General features: G+C 45.7%; 1 protein-coding gene across 10 annotated transcripts in view; it reads right to left on the reverse strand.

Annotated features, from left to right (window-relative positions):
• Positions 1-19637, reverse strand: part of dennd4a (DENN/MADD domain containing 4A) — a 195360-nt gene that overhangs the window by 84255 nt on the left and 91468 nt on the right. For all 10 annotated transcript variants that reach the window (XR_005462571.1, XM_038814023.1, XM_038814020.1 and 7 more), the window contains exons 10-13: positions 15092-15267; positions 13867-13967; positions 8379-8597; positions 6893-7038 (exon numbers count right to left, since the gene is read on the reverse strand). Coding sequence is in view for 9 of the 10 variants with exons in the window: in XM_038814023.1 (XP_038669951.1) it covers positions 6893-7038; positions 8379-8597; positions 13867-13967; positions 15092-15267 (642 nt within the window). In the remaining variant the exon portion in view is untranslated. The remainder of the gene's footprint in view (positions 1-6892; positions 7039-8378; positions 8598-13866; positions 13968-15091; positions 15268-19637) is intronic.

Raw genomic sequence — 19637 nt, forward strand, 5'->3', positions numbered from 1 at the left:
CCCCCAGGCAATATGGCGGAGCCCCACAGGCCCCCGGCGCGGAGGTCCATAGCCCCCCCCCCCCCGAATTAGCCCGCCTGCCGATCGGTCGGCCCCGATCGCGGGCCTGGCTACTGTGGAGGACCCCCGGATTGCCGCCTTTTCTCCGGTCGGCAGAGAATCGCCGGCCCTGCATCGGAGCGCGATTCTTGCCCAACCCCCCCCCCGGCGTGGGTTCGGAGAATCCCGACCCTGATCTATTGTTCTGAAAGCAGTGAGTCCCTTGCACACCTTCGCTGCGAACCTGAAATGTTGCTGAGTCTGCAGACAGCCTTGTCAGAGAAACCATCTCAGGCCTCGAAGGAATTAATACCAAAACAAAAGCCTGAACTTCAGGAAGTCATTGAAAAGAAGTCATCCCAGTACATCAGAGATCCTTATCCTTTTATTATTATTAATATTTTCTTTCCCTTTCGACCATCCTTTCCCCTCTGTTGTTTGTCTGTATGTGTGAAGAGAGAGTGGGGGGAGTTAGAAAGTTTGTAGCGTACATATTTCACAATGAGAGCTTATAGGTTCAATCCTCTCTCCGAGATTCAAACATAACCGAGGCTAACGTATCAACGCAAACTTGACTCAATCACAGCACTCTCACCAAGTCACAAGACTGTATTCAACTCCTATTACAGAGGCTAACAGTACTGAAGTAGCTGCCATTGAAAGATACAAAACTGAGATGTTTGTTCATGCTTTTAGCAATTCAGATAGACTATGACATGCAAAAACCATTTTAAATATTTTCACTCAACTTTATTCATAATAATTTGGAAGGTGGCAAGGAAGAAAGAAACAGATTACAAAAAAATCATGGGCTGGATTCTCCGATTCAGAGGCTGTGTCCCCACGCCGACAGAAAATATGGCGTAAAACAGCCACCGATCCTCCGTCTGGCCAGGGGCTAGCACGCCAGCAGCGCAGAGCATCCGGCTCTAGCTGCTGATACTGCCCGGAGAATTGCCAGGGCCATGGCCGCACATGTGCACGGCGGCGGCCTGCAGTGACCGCGCCGTGAAACATGGTGGCGGCCCCGATTTGGTCGGGAACTTTGAGTCTCCGGCCAATCGCCGAACACAATTTTGGTGTAGACGATTGGAGAATCCAGCCCCATGCGGCTTTCCATTTGTATCACCTTCATATATGTCTGCAGTGTGGGAAGCACAAGCTCGTTTGTAAGGCTATCCTCAAATAATGCTGAAGTATCAAAAATGGCACATGAATTAGACACGACAGCATGTTTAACAATCCATTCGGACTCATTTGAATAAAACATATGAAGATAGCTGTCAGACTCTGACCACACAGATAACAGATGTGTCCAAAGGGATTTAGTGACCTTGATTTCAATGTTGACCTACTTTACTCACTGAAATGCAAACTGCCACATCTATTCACAATAGACTCTCTTTCAGGACTGATGCAATTATGTTCACTTGCTGATGCGAGCTATTAATCTTTAAACATACCATGACATAGTGCTAGAGCTTAGGAATGCTTCACATAGTAAATTTGTGTACCTTGCTATTATAATTAAAAGAAGTCAAAGTCATTCTTGCTTCCACAAGAATGTTTAGAAGAGTCATTCTCGACTATTTTGACAAAGGACATGGAGTGGGCACACAGGAGGCTGTTACAATTCATGCTGACTGCATATCTTTCTCATACTCAGTGCACAGGACAAAACCATACCTTCTGTGAAATAATCTAAGAGATAATATGCTCTGAGACAATGAATAAATCCTTAATCCTGCCAGCCAGCCACCTCAATAGAAGTAGAACAGTGTGAGTCATATTCTCCTGATCATTCAGGTTGACAGCTAACACAACTAGAGACTGAAAATCCTGGGCTATTAAGTGTGATTCAGATTTATTAAGATGTAAAATTAAACAGAAGCTAGACCAAATAAAGAACAAGTTGGGTTTTTAGGTGTTTTTTTTCACTTCACCTACCTAGGAGATTACCTGGCTCCTGGGTGGGGAGTGAATGAATATGTGTATTCATAAGACATCAGACTGTAATTATATGGAGATGAACCAGTCGGTATGAACATATGGCTGGGAAAAAACCCATAAAATAATCAATTGAGTAGTCCACCTGATTTAATGACTGACAATTAAATAAATAAATCTGTCCATGGGGTCCACATTTATTCATGAGATTATCCAATGCAGTTTCCGCATCATTTCCCTTAATTTATTTGAGAGGCACATGCATAAAATTAAATTATATCCCACCATGTAGGCCTGACATGGAAATAACCAAGATGAAATGTGTTCAGTATCCAGATCACAGGATAGTAACCCGTAAATACATGTGTATGCATGTGCAAAGTGCTAAATCACATCGATGAATATTGTCACAGGGAACAGATACTTCATCCTGCAACCCCACGAATAAACACTAATATTGATCATTGCTGACTATACCAGGTGTCCATGACAGAATGCTTGATCAACAGATTTATTCAAAACTGACAAGAGCTTGGCTACTGAGAGACAATACCAAATGGATACTTCACAGAAATCAAATATTAAAGTTTGAATTCCTGATCAATTAACAATTTAGTCATCATTTAAACACTGAGGAAAAACAGTAATGTAACAAGAGTCTGGAGTTTAAGCAACATATCCTGTACCCAATACTTGCTGCTGCTCAGGTAGCCTCAAGATGCATTTACACACACGCTTGGGGAGTGAACTCCTTTCACTGTCTGCAGTGTGAGAAGCAGTCTGTCCATTCCACCTGCAGCATCAGGATGATAATTTGCCAGAGCAAACACACTCACAGGGCTTTTGCAATGGCAAATGTTTGTGTCAATATTATTGGGAACTACATTGTAATAGTTTAATGGCAATTATATAGTTAAACAGGTGATGGGTATTGTACACATATAAATGGGGATAGCTGGGAGACTGGTGGGGAGAGGAGTGTTGACTCTCTGCAAGGAAAGACTCCGTCTTAATTTTGACCTCACCACCTGGTTTCGATCCATGTAACAGATTAGACCATCCTTGGGGTTTAATGAAACAAACATGCTGTTTGCTGTTTGTGACACCATTGTGGGGAAGATTGAAGAATGACCTGATGTAAAGAAGACATTTCTATTTGTAGGGGAGATCAAAACTTGGTGCCATAAATAGAACAGAATGGTTACAGCACAGAAGGAAGCCATTTGGCCTATCGTGTCCACGCAGGCTATCTGAAAGAGCAACTCAAATAGTCCCCTATGCTCTTTAGGCACTGCAATATTTCCTCTTTAGGTGTTTAGCCAATTCCCCTTTGAAAACCTGATTGAATCTACCCCCACACCCCACCACACTTTCGGGCATTGCATTCCAGGTCATAACCACTCACTGCATAAAAAAAGCTCTTCCGCACGTCATCATTACTTCACTTGCCTTAAATAGGTGTCCGCCAATGAAACACTTCCTCCACAATTACTCTGTCTATACTCTTCCTAATTATGAGCACCTCTATCAAATCTCCTCTCAACCTTCTCTTACTTCAACAACCAGTAGACAGAGAGGTAATTCCCCTGGCTGGACAATCTATAACAGGGGCCCAAGAACAGCCCTGACCGTGTTCAATGGCAGAGCAGGCTTGACAGACTCTATGGTCTTCTCCTGTTCCTATTTCTTATAACCTTTGGTCACATGGATAGACTGGAACCTAAGTCCCTCATCCCCGGAATCATTCTCTCAAATCCTCGAAACGCATTCACATCCTTGCTAAAATGCAGTGCACAGAAGTGGACACAGTACTTCAATTTAATTTAAATCAGTGTTTTATAAAGGCTCATCATAACTTCCTTAACTATATAAGACATTCATAAATAAATCCAATAGATAATTCAGCAAAAACCTATTTCCTTAAAGAGTAGTGAAAACATGGCTCTTGCGACAAGAAGTAGTTGAGGTAAATAGCAGAGCTGTATTGAAGAGGAAGCTAGGTAACTACACGATGGAGAAAGGAATAGAAGGGTAGGGTTATATGAGGTAGAATGGGAGGTGGTTTATGTGGAGCATAAAAATTGGCATAGACTGTTGCCTGGCCTGTTTCCATCTTTCTTCAGGTCTGAAGAAAGGCAAACTCAACCTGAAACATTGACTGTTTCTCTCCCCCACGCTGAAACATTGACTCTGTTTCTCTCCCTCACGCTGAAACATTGACTCTGTTTCTCTCCCTCACGCTGAAACATTGACCCTGTTTCTCTCTATCACGCTGAAACATTGACCCTGTTTCTCTCCCTCACGCTGAAACATTGACTCTGTTTCTCTCTATCACGCTGAAACATTGACCCTGTTTCTCTCCATCACCCTGAAACATTGACTCTGTTTCTCTCCCTCACTCTGAAACATTGACCCTGTTTCTCTCCCTCACACCGAAACATTGACCCTGTTTCTATCCCTCATGCTGAAACATTGACCCTGTTTCTCTCCCTCACGCTGAAACATTGACCCTGTTTCTCTCCATCACACTGAAACATTGACCCTGTTTCTCTCCATCACACTGAAACATTGACTCTGTTTCTCTCCCTCACGCTGAAACACTGACTCTGTTTCTCTCCCTCACGCTGAAACATTGACTCTGTTTCTCTCCCTCACTCTGAAACATTGACTTTGTTTCTCTCCATCACGCTGCCTGACCTGCTGAGTATTTGCAGCATTTTAATTTTTTGAAAAGATATTTCATCCCAATCGTAAGCAATAACAAAGCCACATTCCAACAGAGTTAACAGTTCGTAAGGTTTCCCCCTTTTAATCCAGCACGGTAGCATTGTGGATAGCACAATCACTTCACAGCTCCAGGGTCCCAGGTTCGATTCGAGCTTGGGTCACTGTCTGTGCGGAGTCTGCACATCCTCCCCGTGTGTGCGTGGGTTTCCTCCGGGTGCTCCGGTTTCCTCCCACAGTCCAAAGATGTGCAGGTTAGGTGGATTGGCCATGATAAATTGCCCCATGTGTCCAAAATTGCCCTTAGTGTTGGGTGGGGTTACTGGGTTATGGGGATAGGGTGGAGGTGTTAACCTTGGGTAGGGTGCTCTTTCCAGGAGCCGGTGCAGACTCGATGGGCCGAATGGCCTCCTTCTGCACTGAAAATTCTATGTAAAAAAAATAAATCTATGTAATCCCCACCCTCCTGCAACAAACGGTTCCTCAAATATCGTCATGAACAGCTCCAACTGTACCTCGAAGCCGTCTTCTGACTCCCTTATGTCAAACTTAATCTTTTGCAACCAGAGAATCCCAAACAGGTCCCCCAGCCAGGCCACAACCCCCCCCCGGTTGCATATCTGACCTTCAGTTTAATAATCCGTCACCGGCCAATCAGAGAGGCGGAGGCCACGACATCGGCTCTCTTCGCCTCCAGCAGCTCTGACACCCCAAAGATCATCACCATGGGGTCCGGCTTCATCTTGGCCCCCACTTCCTCAATAAGGTCCCAAACACCACCTCCCCCAGAACCTATCCAACTTCTCCAACCCCAGAGCATGTGAACTTGATTTGCCCACCGCACCACCAGACTTCTCATATCCATCCGTTACCCCTGGGAAGATCCCACTCACCCAGGCCCGAGTCATGCGTACCCCCTGGGCACCACGTTAAACTGAATCAAGCTCATTCCAGTACAGGAGGAACTCCAACTCAATCTATAATTTTGCGGATGATACGACTGTGATGGGTCGTATCTCAAACAACGACGAATCAGACTACAGTAGGGAAACAGATCACTTGGTTGCATGGTGTACGAAAACAACCTCTCTCTAAATGCTGGAAAGACCAAGGATCTGATCATCGACTTCAGGAAGCGTAGCACAACACACACTCCCGTCTGCATCAATGGCTCCGAGGTGGAGATGGTCGATAGCTTTAAGTTCCTGGGGGTCACCATCACCAACAGTCTGTCCTGGTCCACTCACATTGATGCAACAGTCAAGATAGCACAACAACGTCTCTGCTTCCTACAGAAGCTAAAGAAATTTGGCATGTCTGCATCGACTCACAAACTTCTACAGATGTGCGATAGAGAGCATCCTATCCGGCTGCATCACAGCCTGGTATGGCAACTGCTCAGCCGAAAATCGCAAGAAACTACAGAGTGTGGTGAACTCAGCCCAATGCATCACACAAGCTTGCCACCCTCCCATTGATTCTGTCTACACCTCCCGCTGCCTCAGGAAGGCAGACAGCATTATCAGAGACCCCTCCCACCCAGGCATTGCCTTCTTCCAGAACCTTCCATCAGGCAGAAGGTACAGAAGTCTGAAGACCCGCACATCCAGACATAGGAACAGCTTCTTCCCCACAGCTACAAGACTCCTCAACGACTCTCCCTCAGACTTTTCTGTTCGTGTAAGACCTCTATTCACGACGCCCTATGCTGCTCTTGCTCATGTATTTGCTTTGTTTGGCCCCTTGTTCCACACTGTAACCAGTCAATGTACGCTGTCGATTATTCTTTTTTTGTCTACTATGTACGTACTGTGTACGTTCCCTCGGCCGCAGAAAAATACTTTTCACTGTACTTCGGTACATGTGACAATAAATCAGATCAAATCAGGAAGTTGAGTTCACTCGCTGCATCACCTCACACCAGAGACGCTTTTAAAAATTTTCATTACAGGTTCCCTAAAATGGACACAGGAATCTGCAGACACTTTTAATTTCAGAATCTGCCCATAAAAATAATTAGTTTCCTCTCATTGCCCAGGCAACCTGGATTAATGATGAGCTGACTGAAACCGAACTTTAATATAACCAAATATTTAAACAGCCTTTCATCTATCAAAAAGAACGGAACTTGAAAATTCACAGATACACATTTGAGTTTTCTTTCTTTTTTTTTTAAACTTACTTTATCCACACAATCGTCAAAGAAAGCCAGACTTGCATCCTTGTCACTCACGAAGGTACATTCCTCAATGAATCGAATAAACATCTGCGTTTTAGTCATTAATGAATAAAACTTCTGGTGAGAACGGTCCCGGCTCTTCAGAAAACCTGTAAAGATTAATATGAAGTTGTCATGTGAGTGTCCCTCTAAGAAAGGTTTGGTTTTATCACATGGCTTGTAGCACGGCTTCAGTGATGTCATTTGTGGGTGGAGCTGGGCTGTGGCTGTCAGATGAGAGGGGGTTTAGTGTTTTGGTTTCACTTCCGGTTTGTTGGTTTGGACTGCAGAAGAAGCACTGTGTTAAACTGCAGGAAGTTTTCCCTCTTTCCCGTTTTTATTTGAAAGCTGTTCCAGGGAACTGAAAGCTCATTGGGTGTGGCCGGCTGCCTTGGTAACCTTAAGGCTAGAGTTGCTTTCCGGAGGGAGTTTTCAACCTGCCGGATGGAAACTAGACCAGAATCACAGGGAAAGGACCAGTCCCATTCAAGTGAGATTACTCCTATCATTGAATCCAATATTGACATCCCAAATGTACCATGACAGAAAGAAACTTTAGTATAGCAGTTAACCTTTAAATTTTCAAACATTTTTCCAAGGAATTTGTTAGGACGACGGGTTCTGATGGCCGAGTAAGTCAAATTCTATTGTAAATTTTGTAATTCTATTTTTCTGGGAAATTCAAAAGCCAGTGGCCCTGGTTACATTAAACAAGGGATCACCTTGCCATATAAGTTTAGCACAGTTGTTTCTGACCCAGCTATCTCACTCTCAAACTGAATGCTAAATCCTATTGGTCACTGTTTCCAAGGGGATCTTTTAGTCAGGAGAGATTATTTCTTAGACTTGCCTCATTACACATTACCAGATCTAAAAATGCCTGACCCCTGGTTGGACTCGCAACATATTCTTCTAGGATACTGTCCCAAATACACTCTATGAATTGTTCCTCGCAGCTACGTGCAGCATGGTAGCATAGTGGTTCGGGCAGCAAGGTAGCACAATGGTTAACACAGTTGCTTCAGAGCTCCAGGGTCCCAGGGCCGATTCCCGGCTTGGGTCACTGTCTGTGCGGAGTTCTCCCCGTGTCTGCGTGGGTTTCCTCCGGCTGCTCCGGTTTCCTCCCACAGTCCAAAGATCTGCGGATTAGGTGGATTGGCCATGATAAATTGTCCTTAATGTCCAAAAAATGTTAAGTGGGGGTTACGGGGATAGGGTAGATACGTGGGCTTCAGTATCGTGCTCTTGCTGAGGGCTAGTGCAGACTTGATGGGCCCAAGTCTGTGATTCTACCCCAGCCAATTTGATTTTCCCAATCCACATGATTAATGTACTTAATTTTAATTTTTTGCTTTTGTACTTATTCTATCTCGTACTAACACAGCTACCCCACCACCCTTTCCTTACAAAATTACGATATTAGTCAAAATGTGTAATTATTTGTAACCACCTTGAAGATCAAACAGCGAGCTTGCATCTGTTGCTTTCTCAGACGGAGCTTCTGTGATGGGTAGAAGATATGTTCTGTAACCTTTCAGAATGGAAGCCATGAATCGGAGGAAAGTTTCTTGTATCTCCATTTCCAGCATGTGCATCCTCTTACCAAAGTTCACATCATGATCATTCATTGACAACTCCATTAAAGCTTCCTCTCTGGGTCTTTGATTCACTGGAAGAGAATAAATGTAGTTTTACATTTAAACAATGGTTATAAATGCATTGTAGTGGGCAGGTCAGTTAGTTTTGAAGCTCTTTTCAAAGTGTTTTTGAAGTTCTTTTTGAAACAATAAACTTCAATTTGGAGGTTTTGTTTTTCAATTCCTCCCCAACCACAGTGCCTGACTCATGGTGGTGTTCACAGGAGCCTCTCTAGTTACTTTCCAAATAGCCATTGTTCATTTCTAAGCTTCAATATTAGTGTTGGCAGATTACTGGACTGCGGAAGAAATTATAAATGTTTTTTATTGGGTTTTTGAACAAAGTATATTTGCAGCTATGCACACAGAATATGATATATATATATATATATATATATATATATATAAAAGAGAAGGGCACACACAAACATATCACACAAACCAGAAAAAAAGTAATAATAAAAAATAAATTTAAAAAAATCAAATAACGTAACTGGTACGGTATTGTGCACCAGCTCAACAGCAGCAACACTCTACAATTGGCAAAATAATTTACAACACGTGAGTCGGCATCTGTTTCTGTGTGTGTGTGTGTGTGTGGGCGGGGAGGTGAAGACTGGGGAGGTAAATATACATTTGGGTGCCGGAGAAACAATTACAGTGGGCAATACTCGAATGGGTTTGGTGTTGGTGTTATCACTTGCTTCTCCCGGACGGATTTCGCTGCCGTTGTTCGTCTCGCGCTCACCTCCACTTCAGCCGTTCCTCCCGCCTTTCGCCTGTATTCTCCTTGTTCTCTGTTCATGGAGATGCCAAGTTTGTTATCGTTTCCCTGCCCCCCCCCCCCACCCCCACCTATCCTCTCTTGTTTTCTGTCTCTTCCCTCTTCCTCCCTCCCCCTCGCTTCTGCCTCCTCCCCCCCCCTCCTGTGGTTCGCCTTTCTTTCCTCTTAGGTTTAGCTGTCCCCACCCCGGGCAATCTCTCCCTCTCATGCTTTGGCTACTTTCTGCTGATTAGTGGCTACCTGGCTATTCTTCTGCTTGTTTGTTGGCCACAAACAGGTCTCGGAACAACTGGGTGAATGGCTCCCACGTTCTGTGAAAGCCGTCGTCTGACCCTCTGATGGCGAATTTGATTTTCTCCATTTGGAGAGATTCCGAGAGGTTGGACAGCCAGTCTGCAGCTCTGGGTGGTGCTGCTGACCGCCAGCCAAACAGGATTCTACGGCGGGCGATCAGGGAGGCAAAGGCAAAGGCGTCCACCCTCCTCCCCAGGAACAGATCTGGCTGGTCCGAAACCCCGAAGACCACCACTTTCGGGCATGGTTCCACCCTCACCCCCACTACTTTGGACATTGCCTCGAAGAAGGCTGTCCAGTACCCCGCAAGTCTGGGGCATGCCCAGAACATGTGGGCGTGGTTGGCCGGGCCTCGTTGGCACCGTTCACATCTATCCTCCACTTCCGGGAAGAACCTACCTGTTAAGTGGGCTCTCTGTATCACTTTTAGCTGCGTCAGGCTGAGCCTTGCGCACATGGAGGTGGAGTTGACCCTATGCAGTGTTTCACTCCAGAGTCCCCACCCTATCTCAATCCCCAGGTCCTCCTCCCATTTCTTTCTTGTTCCGTCCAGTACAGTGTTGGCCCATTCTACCAGTCGGTCATACATGTCGCTAGTTTCCGTTATCTAGTGTGCTCGCGCTGTGGAAGAAATTATATCGGATATCTCAAAATTACATAGAATAAAAAGAGAGGGGAGGGACATACAATCAGTGCAAAAAGAAACAGGTTAGAGCTAACATCAGCATGGGAATCATGGGATATATGGCCTCTTTCTAATTATGATTGGTGTGGAGATGTTGGCATTGGACTGGGGCGAGCACAGTAAGAAGTCTTCCAATACCAGGTTAAAGTCCAACACAGGTTTGTTTCAAATCACTAGCTTTTGGAGCACTGCTCTGCTTCGAAGGAGCAGTGCTCCGAAAGCTAGTGATTCGAAACAAACTTGTTGGACTTTAACCTGGTATTGTAAGACTTCTTACTGTTCTATTTATGATTGGACAGACTTTACAGCAAGATTCACTAAATGTCCGATCCTTATTGCTCTTACTGCAGGAGTGTGAGTAATTGGACAGCCCCCTATACCATGCCTTGCCCTAATCCAAATCTTTTGCAAGTCACCTTTTTCAGGGTAACTAGGAAGCAGCTGTTCCACTTGGTTGAGAGGTAAATCGGAAGGGGGCATAGTTTTAGGATGAGGGGCAGGAGATTCCGAGGGGATTTGAGGAGAATTTTGTTCATTCGAGGGCAGTTAGAAAGTGGAAGGCACTGCCTGGGAAGGTAGCGGAGGGTCACTTTATCAATTCTATCAAATGTGTTTGGTATAACCTCCCTCTGACAAAGCCATACTGATTATCCCTAACCATCCCATGCCTTCCCAAGTGGAAATTAATTCTTTCCTTCAGAATTTTTTCCAATAGTTTCCCTCGCACTGACGTGAGACTCTACCCTTTCACTGGTTAACCTCTTTCCCGTAACTTATTTATAGAATATTTTGGGGTTCTCCCTAATCTTTTTCACAAGTCCTTTTTCACGCACCATTTTTACTCTTAATTGCTTTCTTAAGTTCCCTCTGGCACTTCCCATATTCCTCTTGGGCTGCAGTTGGATTTCTCCCTTTGGACTTGCTCAAAACTTTTCTCTTCCTCCTTATCTAGTCTTGGATTATCCGAGACATCCAGAGTTCCCTGAACTTATTGCTCCTCCATTCCCCCCTATAGAGAACATGTTTTACCTGTACTCTCCCCTTTTCCTTTTTGAATGTCCTCCATTGCTCCACTGTAGATTTTTCCATAAGACGCTGTTCCCTGTCAGCTTAGGCCAGATCCTGTCTTATTTTGTTAAATCCGCCTTGTCCCAATCCAAAACCATCTTTTGCAAGTCGTCTTTTTCTTTGCCCATAACAAATATGAACTGTACCGTGTTGTGATCGCTATCACTAAAATGCTCTCCCACTGCCACGTTGAACATTTCTGGCTTTGTTCCCCAGAACCAGATACAGCAACTGCTCCATCGCCTGTTGTACCTTCTACATCTTGATACAAAATCTCCCCTGAATACAGCACGGTAGCACAAGTGGCTAGCACTGTGGCTTCACAGCACCAGGGTCCCAGGTTCGATTCCCGGCTGGGTCACTGTCTGTGCGGAGTCTGCACATTCTCCCCGCGTCTGCGTGGGTTTCCTCCGGGTGCTCCGGTTTCCTCCCACAGTCCAAAGACGTGCAGGTTAGGTGGATTGGCCATGATAAATTGCCCTTAGTGACCAAAAAGGTTAGATGGGGTTATGGGGTTACGGGATATGGTGGAAGTGAGGGCTTAAATGGGTCGGTGCAGACTCGATAGGCCGAATGGCCTCCTTCTGCACTGTATGTTCTTTATCAAGAAATCTCTTTCCTCTAAACCCATTACACTATGACTATCCCAGTTTTTACACCCTTCCATCTCGCCTAAAGATCCTATACCCTGGAACGTAACGTTGCCAGACCTGCCCTTCATTTAACCATGTTCTGTGATGGCAACAATGCCATAATTCGTGTGTCAATCCACACCCTTAACTAATCGGTCTTACCTATCACATTCCTAGCATTAAAGACCATCCAGTCTTATCTCACTCTCGACATTCAACATAGCTGAACTCACTTTGACTTGTATCCTTTACCCTGGCATGATGTGTCTCTATTTTACTAATACTCTGTGTCCCCTCCCCTTGCCAAACGAGTTAAAGGTCCTCCCAGCAGCACGAGCAAACCTACCTGCAAGGATGTCAGTCCCAATGGGGTTCAGGTGCAGACCGTCCCTCTTGTACATGTCCCACCTTCCCCAGAAACAGTCCCAACGATCCAAGAATCGAAAACCTTCCCTCCTGCATCAACTCTTGAGCCATGCATTCATCTGTCCTAATTTTCCTATTTCTATACTCGCCAGCATGTGGCACTGGGAGGAACCCAGAGATTACAACCTTAGAGGAACTGCTTTTTAACCTACTGCCTAGCTCCCTGATTCCTTGTGTTATGGGCCAGGGTTTAGAGAACACCAAAGTATATCATGGAGTTCACCTGACCACAACTTTTACTAGATTTTGGTTATGGGGAGCACAAGGGCTCACTTTGCAGGTGTGATGCAACAGAGAACTAAAAGTATTTTTAAACAAAACAATGTTTATTCTATGAATCCAGTTAACATTTTATAAACTGACAGTAAAAATCTTACTAACTACCAACACTGATAACCCCCCCCCCCAAGATACAGTACTCTATAGGTAACCCTTAGTAACTTTCCTAACAACGTCCATCAGCCAAAACACTTTTTAGCAAAGACAGTAGGTTTGAATTCTCTACAGAGAACAGTTATCACTTTTAAATTATCAACTGATCTAAACATACAGAGAGAGAGACCAGTATACATCTGCTTGGTTTGAATGCAACCCTCCAACTGAAAGTGAAACTAAAACACAGAGCCAAAAAGAGCTTCCAGCTCAAAACGAAAGTATAAAGCAGAATCGCATTCCAGCTCTTTCCACACAATGATATCACTGCAGCCATTTGATAAACACACTTTTCTTAAAAAGGACTCTCACATGACACTTGATGCAAGATTTCATCCTGCATTCTACCTACATCATTGGTACCAACATGTACCACGACCTCTGACTTTTCACCCTCCCCCTTTAGGATGCCCTGCAGCCATTCAGTGACACCCCTGACCCTGGCACCAGGGAGGCAGCACACCATCTTGGAGTCATGTCTTTGGTTGCAGAAACGCCCCGACTAATGAATCCCCGATTACTATTGCTCTTCCTTTCTTCTTCCTCCCCCCTGTCCATAGTCAAGCCGCCTGTGGAGCCAGAAGCTCGACTCTGACTGAACTCCTCTGAGGTTCTAGCGCCGTCACCAACTTCTGATTTGTGAGTTGGAGCCGAGGGGACTCTTGCACATCCGGTCTGTTCTTTCTGGACTGCCCACCCATTTCCTTTTTCCTCTTGTCCCTTGAGCTGTGGTGTGACAACCTCTCTAAGCCTGCTATCCAAGCAGCACTCAGCCTCACGGACGCGCCATAGTGTCTCCAGCCGCTGCTCAAGCTCCGATACCTGGAGCTCCACTTTCTGTAGCTGGGAACACTTCCCACACATGTGGTCGTCTAGGACACTGGGAGGGTCCAAGACTCCCCACGTGTGACAGGCAACAAGAAGGAACGTTTTGAAAGGATGAACAAATTTCAACACTGCACAGACTAAAATATACTTACTCTCTGCCAGCTGCTCATAAATGTTGTTCAAAGAGTTGATCAGATTTTTACAAGCTTTCTTTGGAAGTATTTTCCACGTAAGGCTTTTTCTATCATCAATTCTGAAAAAACAATCTTATTTTAAAAACATATCTTGAGTTCAAATATGCAGCAAATGCATTTTGGGGAAAAAAAACACAATCGCAATTTTATTACCAGCAAAAAATAAATTGCAATCTAAGTACCCTGTGTAAGTGATAACGAAAACAGAAACTGCTTCAAACTGGGGCGGCACGGTGGCACAGCTGAGTAACAGCGCCAAGGACCTGGGTTTGATTCCAGCTTTGGGTGACTGTCTGTGTGGAGTTTGCACTTTGTCCCCATGCCTGCGTGGGGTTCCTCCGGGTGTTCCGGTTTCTTCCCACAGTCCAGAGATGTGCAGGTTAGGTGTGGTTATGAGGAAAGAGGGGGGGACTGGGCCTGGGTGGGGTGCTCTTTTAGAGGGTTGGAGCAGACTCGATGGGACAAATGGCCTCCTTCTGCACTGGAGGAATTCTGTGGTTCCAAATTGCAAACCAATATACATGTTGGTCAATCAGCCATTAGCTTGAGATTTGATCATCATTTAATATTGACAGGTATTTCTGGCTTTATGTCTTAATGTGGAGTCTTAGCCCACAACACTGACAGAGACCACTACCAGTATCATTTATATATTTTATAAGCAAGTAACTCAAAGCCTGGAATAAAGAAAAGGTCACCTTTCTGTGAAATTAAGCTGGTCAACAACGTGATCAATCAGGGGCAGTAATAATGATTATTTTAGACAAGTAATGACAGGAATCACGCTGGAAGGACAAATGTTTGACTATGGAGCTGCGTAAGTGCCATCAATGAGAGGATATAGTTACACCATTAAAGCTTGCACAGGAATTTCCATTATAAATGCAAATCAGGAATGTATAATGGAAAGAAAAAATAAGGACTGAATATCTGACCACAATGGTGCCTGGTTTATGTCTGCATGCCCAGGCACAATGATCCTCAGCCTCACCACAAGATCAGGTGAGGTCTCGACTCCCGAATTTCCTTACCACAGGAGGTCATCTAATTAATGCTGAAAAGTTCACCTTGTTGTGAGACACAGTTATTCAAAATGTGGACAATTTATTTGATGCACTTCCTTTTACAGCTCATTTGCTTCTCAGAGGCACATTTTGTATTTTAATTGTAATCAAAGTCTTACTGAGAGATAGTGTTGGTGTCCAAGTCCACACAGCTTACATCACTTGGAGGATCATATAGGTCAAAGTAGCGAGAATCAACCCCTACGATGAAAGGGCATGGGGCACTGAGAACGTCTGCCAGAGCCAACGGGCATAGAGGAATGTATGGACATGGCCAATGGAATGGAAATATCATCTGCATAGAAAAGAGTCACAATAAAATCAACATGCTTGCTGATAAAAATTTAATTGTTTTCCCTTAAAGGCTGTAGAGGTGCCTCACAAGCTCAGCGAAGGCTAAATCATTACCAAGTGTCTCAATATTTATTAAGCATTCCCACAACCTGTTCAAAACCATCCAAAGTCTTACACTTTCTGAAATCTATAAATCGTACCATTTTTGTTTCTGGAAGTACAACCTTGTGCTAGAAGTTTTATTTTATGAGCAGAAATATAAAGAATGAAATCTTATGCTTCTTGGTGACATTTTTTCCGAGATTGCCAAGTACTAATTTTATCAAGTGGTCGAAAGAATCAACACGTCTAAGGACAAGGTTAGAATGGCTCACCATGTCCAGTAATTACATTCAAAAATAATTCCTCAAATTTACTAACACACTTTATGTGTTGACAAGTAGGGACTATACAGTGACTACAGTATAGTAACTTTTTGACCTATATAAAGCAGGTTAGACTTCATTTATAACACAGAACATAGAACATACAGTGCAGAAGGAGGCCATTTGTCCCATCAAGTCTGCACCGACCCACTTAAGCCCTCACTTCCACCCTATCCCCGTAACCCAATAACCCCTGCTAACCTTTTTGGTCACTAAGGGCAGTTTATCACGGCCAATCCACCTAACCTGCACGTCTTTGGACTGTGGGAGGAAACCGGAGCACCCGGAGGAAACCCACGCACACACGGGGAGGACGTGCAGACTCTGCACAGACAGTGACACAGCTGGAAATCGAACCTGTGAAGACATAGTGCTGTCCACTGTGCTACCGTGCTGCCCAAATTATAATTTGAAGGCAGTAAGAGAAACCAGCTGCCACTGCAGCAAGCAAAATTGGACATTACAAGCCTTCAGAGTTCATTAATGGTTTAAAATCTTTTTTCACACTGTAGGTGATCCCTCTTGACTTTTATGATAGCTCAGATATCATGACCTCAGCTCGGACTTGCAGCCTGTACAAAGTTCCATGACTCAAAGAGGCCTATCTCACCAAAGCAAGGACCATTACAAACCAGGCAATGTTGCTAACACTTAAATTAACCCTTCATCCTAATGCCAGGAATCTGAAATCTGTTGCAGCTGCACCTCAATATTCCTTATGGATTCAGTCTGTAGCCAAACCCAAAGACTAAGTTTTCTCTCCCACCTTCTGCATGGAACATTTTTTACAATACACTCTAATACCTTGAAATTCAATCCTTTGCAGGTGTAAAAAAAACTGTTCAATGTGGATGGCTGAAGATATTTCTATGGTTCTGGATATTCCTCCTCCCAATCTCATCAGAAAAATCACCATGACCTGTTCTTCCAATTCCACAAGGCATTGGTCCTCATCACAGTTGCCTTTCATTACAGCTTGCTCCACCACTTAATGTACAAAATCCTAATTATGGCTTTCACGCCGGCGTTGGACTGGGGTGAGCACAGTAAGAAGTCTTACAACACCAGGTTAAAGTCCAACAGGTTTGTTTCAAACACTGGCTTTCAGAGCACAGCTCCTTCCTCAGGTGAATGGCGAGGATACCTCGCCATTCACCTGAGGAAGGAGCTGCGCTCCGAAAGCTCGTGTTTGAAACAAACCTGTTGGACTTTAACCTGGTGTTGTAAGACTTCTTACTGTGCTCACCCCAGTCCAACGCCGGCATCTCCACATCATGGCTACCATCGACACCGCAAACTGCCGGCTCAAAGTGGAGAGGATCTCCGGGAAGATTGCGAATATAGACACGGACATTAAGTTTCTACACACCTGAGGAAGGAGCAGTGCTCCGAAAGCTAGTGTTTGAAACAAACATGTTGGACTTTAACCTGCTGTTGTGAGACTTCTTACCGATCCATAAATCACTTAAAGCAATCTTTGAACAATATTTTCCATTTTTTATTCCCTTGTATGGCTCCAGGAGCCAGTGTTATGAAGAGGGAGCAGTTACTGTCACTTTCTATATTCCTGGAGTTTTGAATTTCGTAATGTTGCACTTCATATACACTGAACAGATATCCTTTTGACTTAAAGGTTAAATGTCGCCATCATGCCTTTAAAAATAGCACTTTGGAAGAACTGTGATTCGTGTCAACTTTCTTTTTCTGTTGGGTTTAAAACAATATTTTTCTTCACGGAATGATTTTCTGGCAACTTCATCACAGGCCAACTGAAAGGAAATACTGAAGCTGACCGCACCAACTGAGCCAACATTAATTGAGAAAACCCAGGGGTGCTTCACTGGTATTATCACAACCTTGTGTGTGCTAATTCTGCTGTTTTGCATTTTCAGGCTCAGCAATTCCTCCCTGCCAGTTCCCTCAATCTTATGGACTTTAGAATTTGTTGTTTCAACCAACTTCTCAAGTAGGTTCAAAGGAAAAAAAAAGTAATAATCTGACATTAGCATAATTGCTTGTAAAAGAGTCGATGTTGTCAACATATATCCGAATACCGTGAGAGTTTCCATGGACTACAAAGAGCCAAATTCATGGGCAGGATTCTCCAGTCTCTGACTGCAAAATCACGTTGGCCGATCGGCCGGAGAATCCACGCTGGCGCCGAATTCGGGGGGGGGGGGGGGGGGGGGGGGGGGGCTTTTGCGATGCTCCGCCGCCTCCAGAATGACTTGCTCTCGGAGTATGCCGCACGCCGCATGGACAGCCTCAGGACGTTACTTGAGGCCCTCCCCTCCGAAGCTCTGCCCCCGACGGGCCGCGTTCCCGACGGCGTGGGTCTCTCGTGCTATGTTAATCGGGGAACTCGGCACGGCGGCTGGGGGGCTGAGTCCAGGGCGGGGACACTGGTGGGGGGTGGTCTGGGGATGGAGATCCTGGCCAGGCCGGGTCCGCGGACGGCTGGCACCATGGCGCGCCCGACAATTCTCCGGTCGTACCCGCAGGTAGAGTCGGGGGCTCTATGCCGCGAGCCTGTTGCCCCCCCCGCCCCGTTCCCACGTCAGGACATAGTCTCCAAATCAGAGAATCCAGCCCAAAATCTTTTCACCACCTTATAAATTGCGCTTGTTTCAGTTTATTCCCATCATCTCCAATGAATGCATGTTAGGTATGAGAAAACCTAACTACATCCTGCCGACCATGGCAGGCAGCTAGATTTCACAACTGTTGCAAACAGTCCAACTGCTTCAGTGGGTACTTTACATCAACTGTTACCACACTTTTAGCACTGTTGTGATCACACAAGAACTACATCAAAACCTTTAGGTACGCGAGGGAAATAATGGGCGCGATTCTCCTAAAATCTCTCAGTGTGGTGGCGAGCGGTAATTGCCGCGATCTTCCTGGCATTTGGCCCAGCAAGGCCGGCAACAAAATTCAAAGTTCATTGATCCACTTAACAAGGCCTCACCGGCCTGTCGCCACAATTGACGACTCACCAGCTGATTCGCTTGGACCGTGCTCACCAGCCCCAGGAGAGATGTCCTGATCCCCGAAGGTCACAGAGGGTGAGCCACAAGGCAGCAGTACTGCCTGGGATGGGGTGGCGGCAGCCATCAGCTCAGGGAGTGTGACCAGGAGGACTGGCCTCCAGTGCTGGGAAAAGGTTACAACCACGGCACAGCTGTCATCCCCACCCACCACCAGCGCAAATGCACACACCTCGGTGGGAAATGTTAGTGGACAGGCTTCAGGGGCACAATGTGGTGAGCACCACACAGCTGCTGATGTACATCAGATGGAGGCAGGACCCCCCCCCCCCCCCCCCCTCCGGGCGAGACAGCAGTCGGAGGGCTGCTGGATCCCAGAACCCACCTGGGTCCCAGCCTGATGCTGAGCCTCTGGTACAGGGTTACCTGGAGCTGATGGAGACGATATGGAGAAGCTGGGACATTCAGGGGGAGATGTCAGTGTCATTCCAGCATGTCCATAGCCAATTGGAGGAGTCCCAGAGGCTATGAGCGCAGGAGATGTCGCCGGCAATGAGTGGCACAGAGGCCAACACTGCTCGGGTGGCGACCGCAGTGGAGAGCCTGGTGCACAATATCGGCACCATCAGCGAAGGGGTCCAAGGCGTTGCAGTCAGTGGTGACCGTAGCTGAGGGTCTAGACAGTATGGCTGTCTCACTGGGGGATGTCACCCAGTTCCAGGCTGGCCTTGATGAGATTCTGTGCGTCATGTCCCACTCTCAGATGGGCATGGCCGAGGCGCTGCGGATCTTGACCCAGTCACAGGTTGGCTTTGCTGAGGTGCTGCAGAGAATGGCCCAGTCACTGAGGAGCATCATCGAGAGTGTCGGCACAATGGTGCAACAGCGGGGAGCTGCCAGGGCTGGCAGAGCCAGATGCAGGGGCAGCCGGGGCTCGAACCAGCTGCCTCTCCGACCCA

The sequence above is a fragment of the Scyliorhinus canicula genome, chromosome 12 (assembly GCF_902713615.1).
Source record: "Scyliorhinus canicula chromosome 12, sScyCan1.1, whole genome shotgun sequence".
NCBI lineage: Eukaryota > Metazoa > Chordata > Chondrichthyes > Carcharhiniformes > Scyliorhinidae > Scyliorhinus > Scyliorhinus canicula.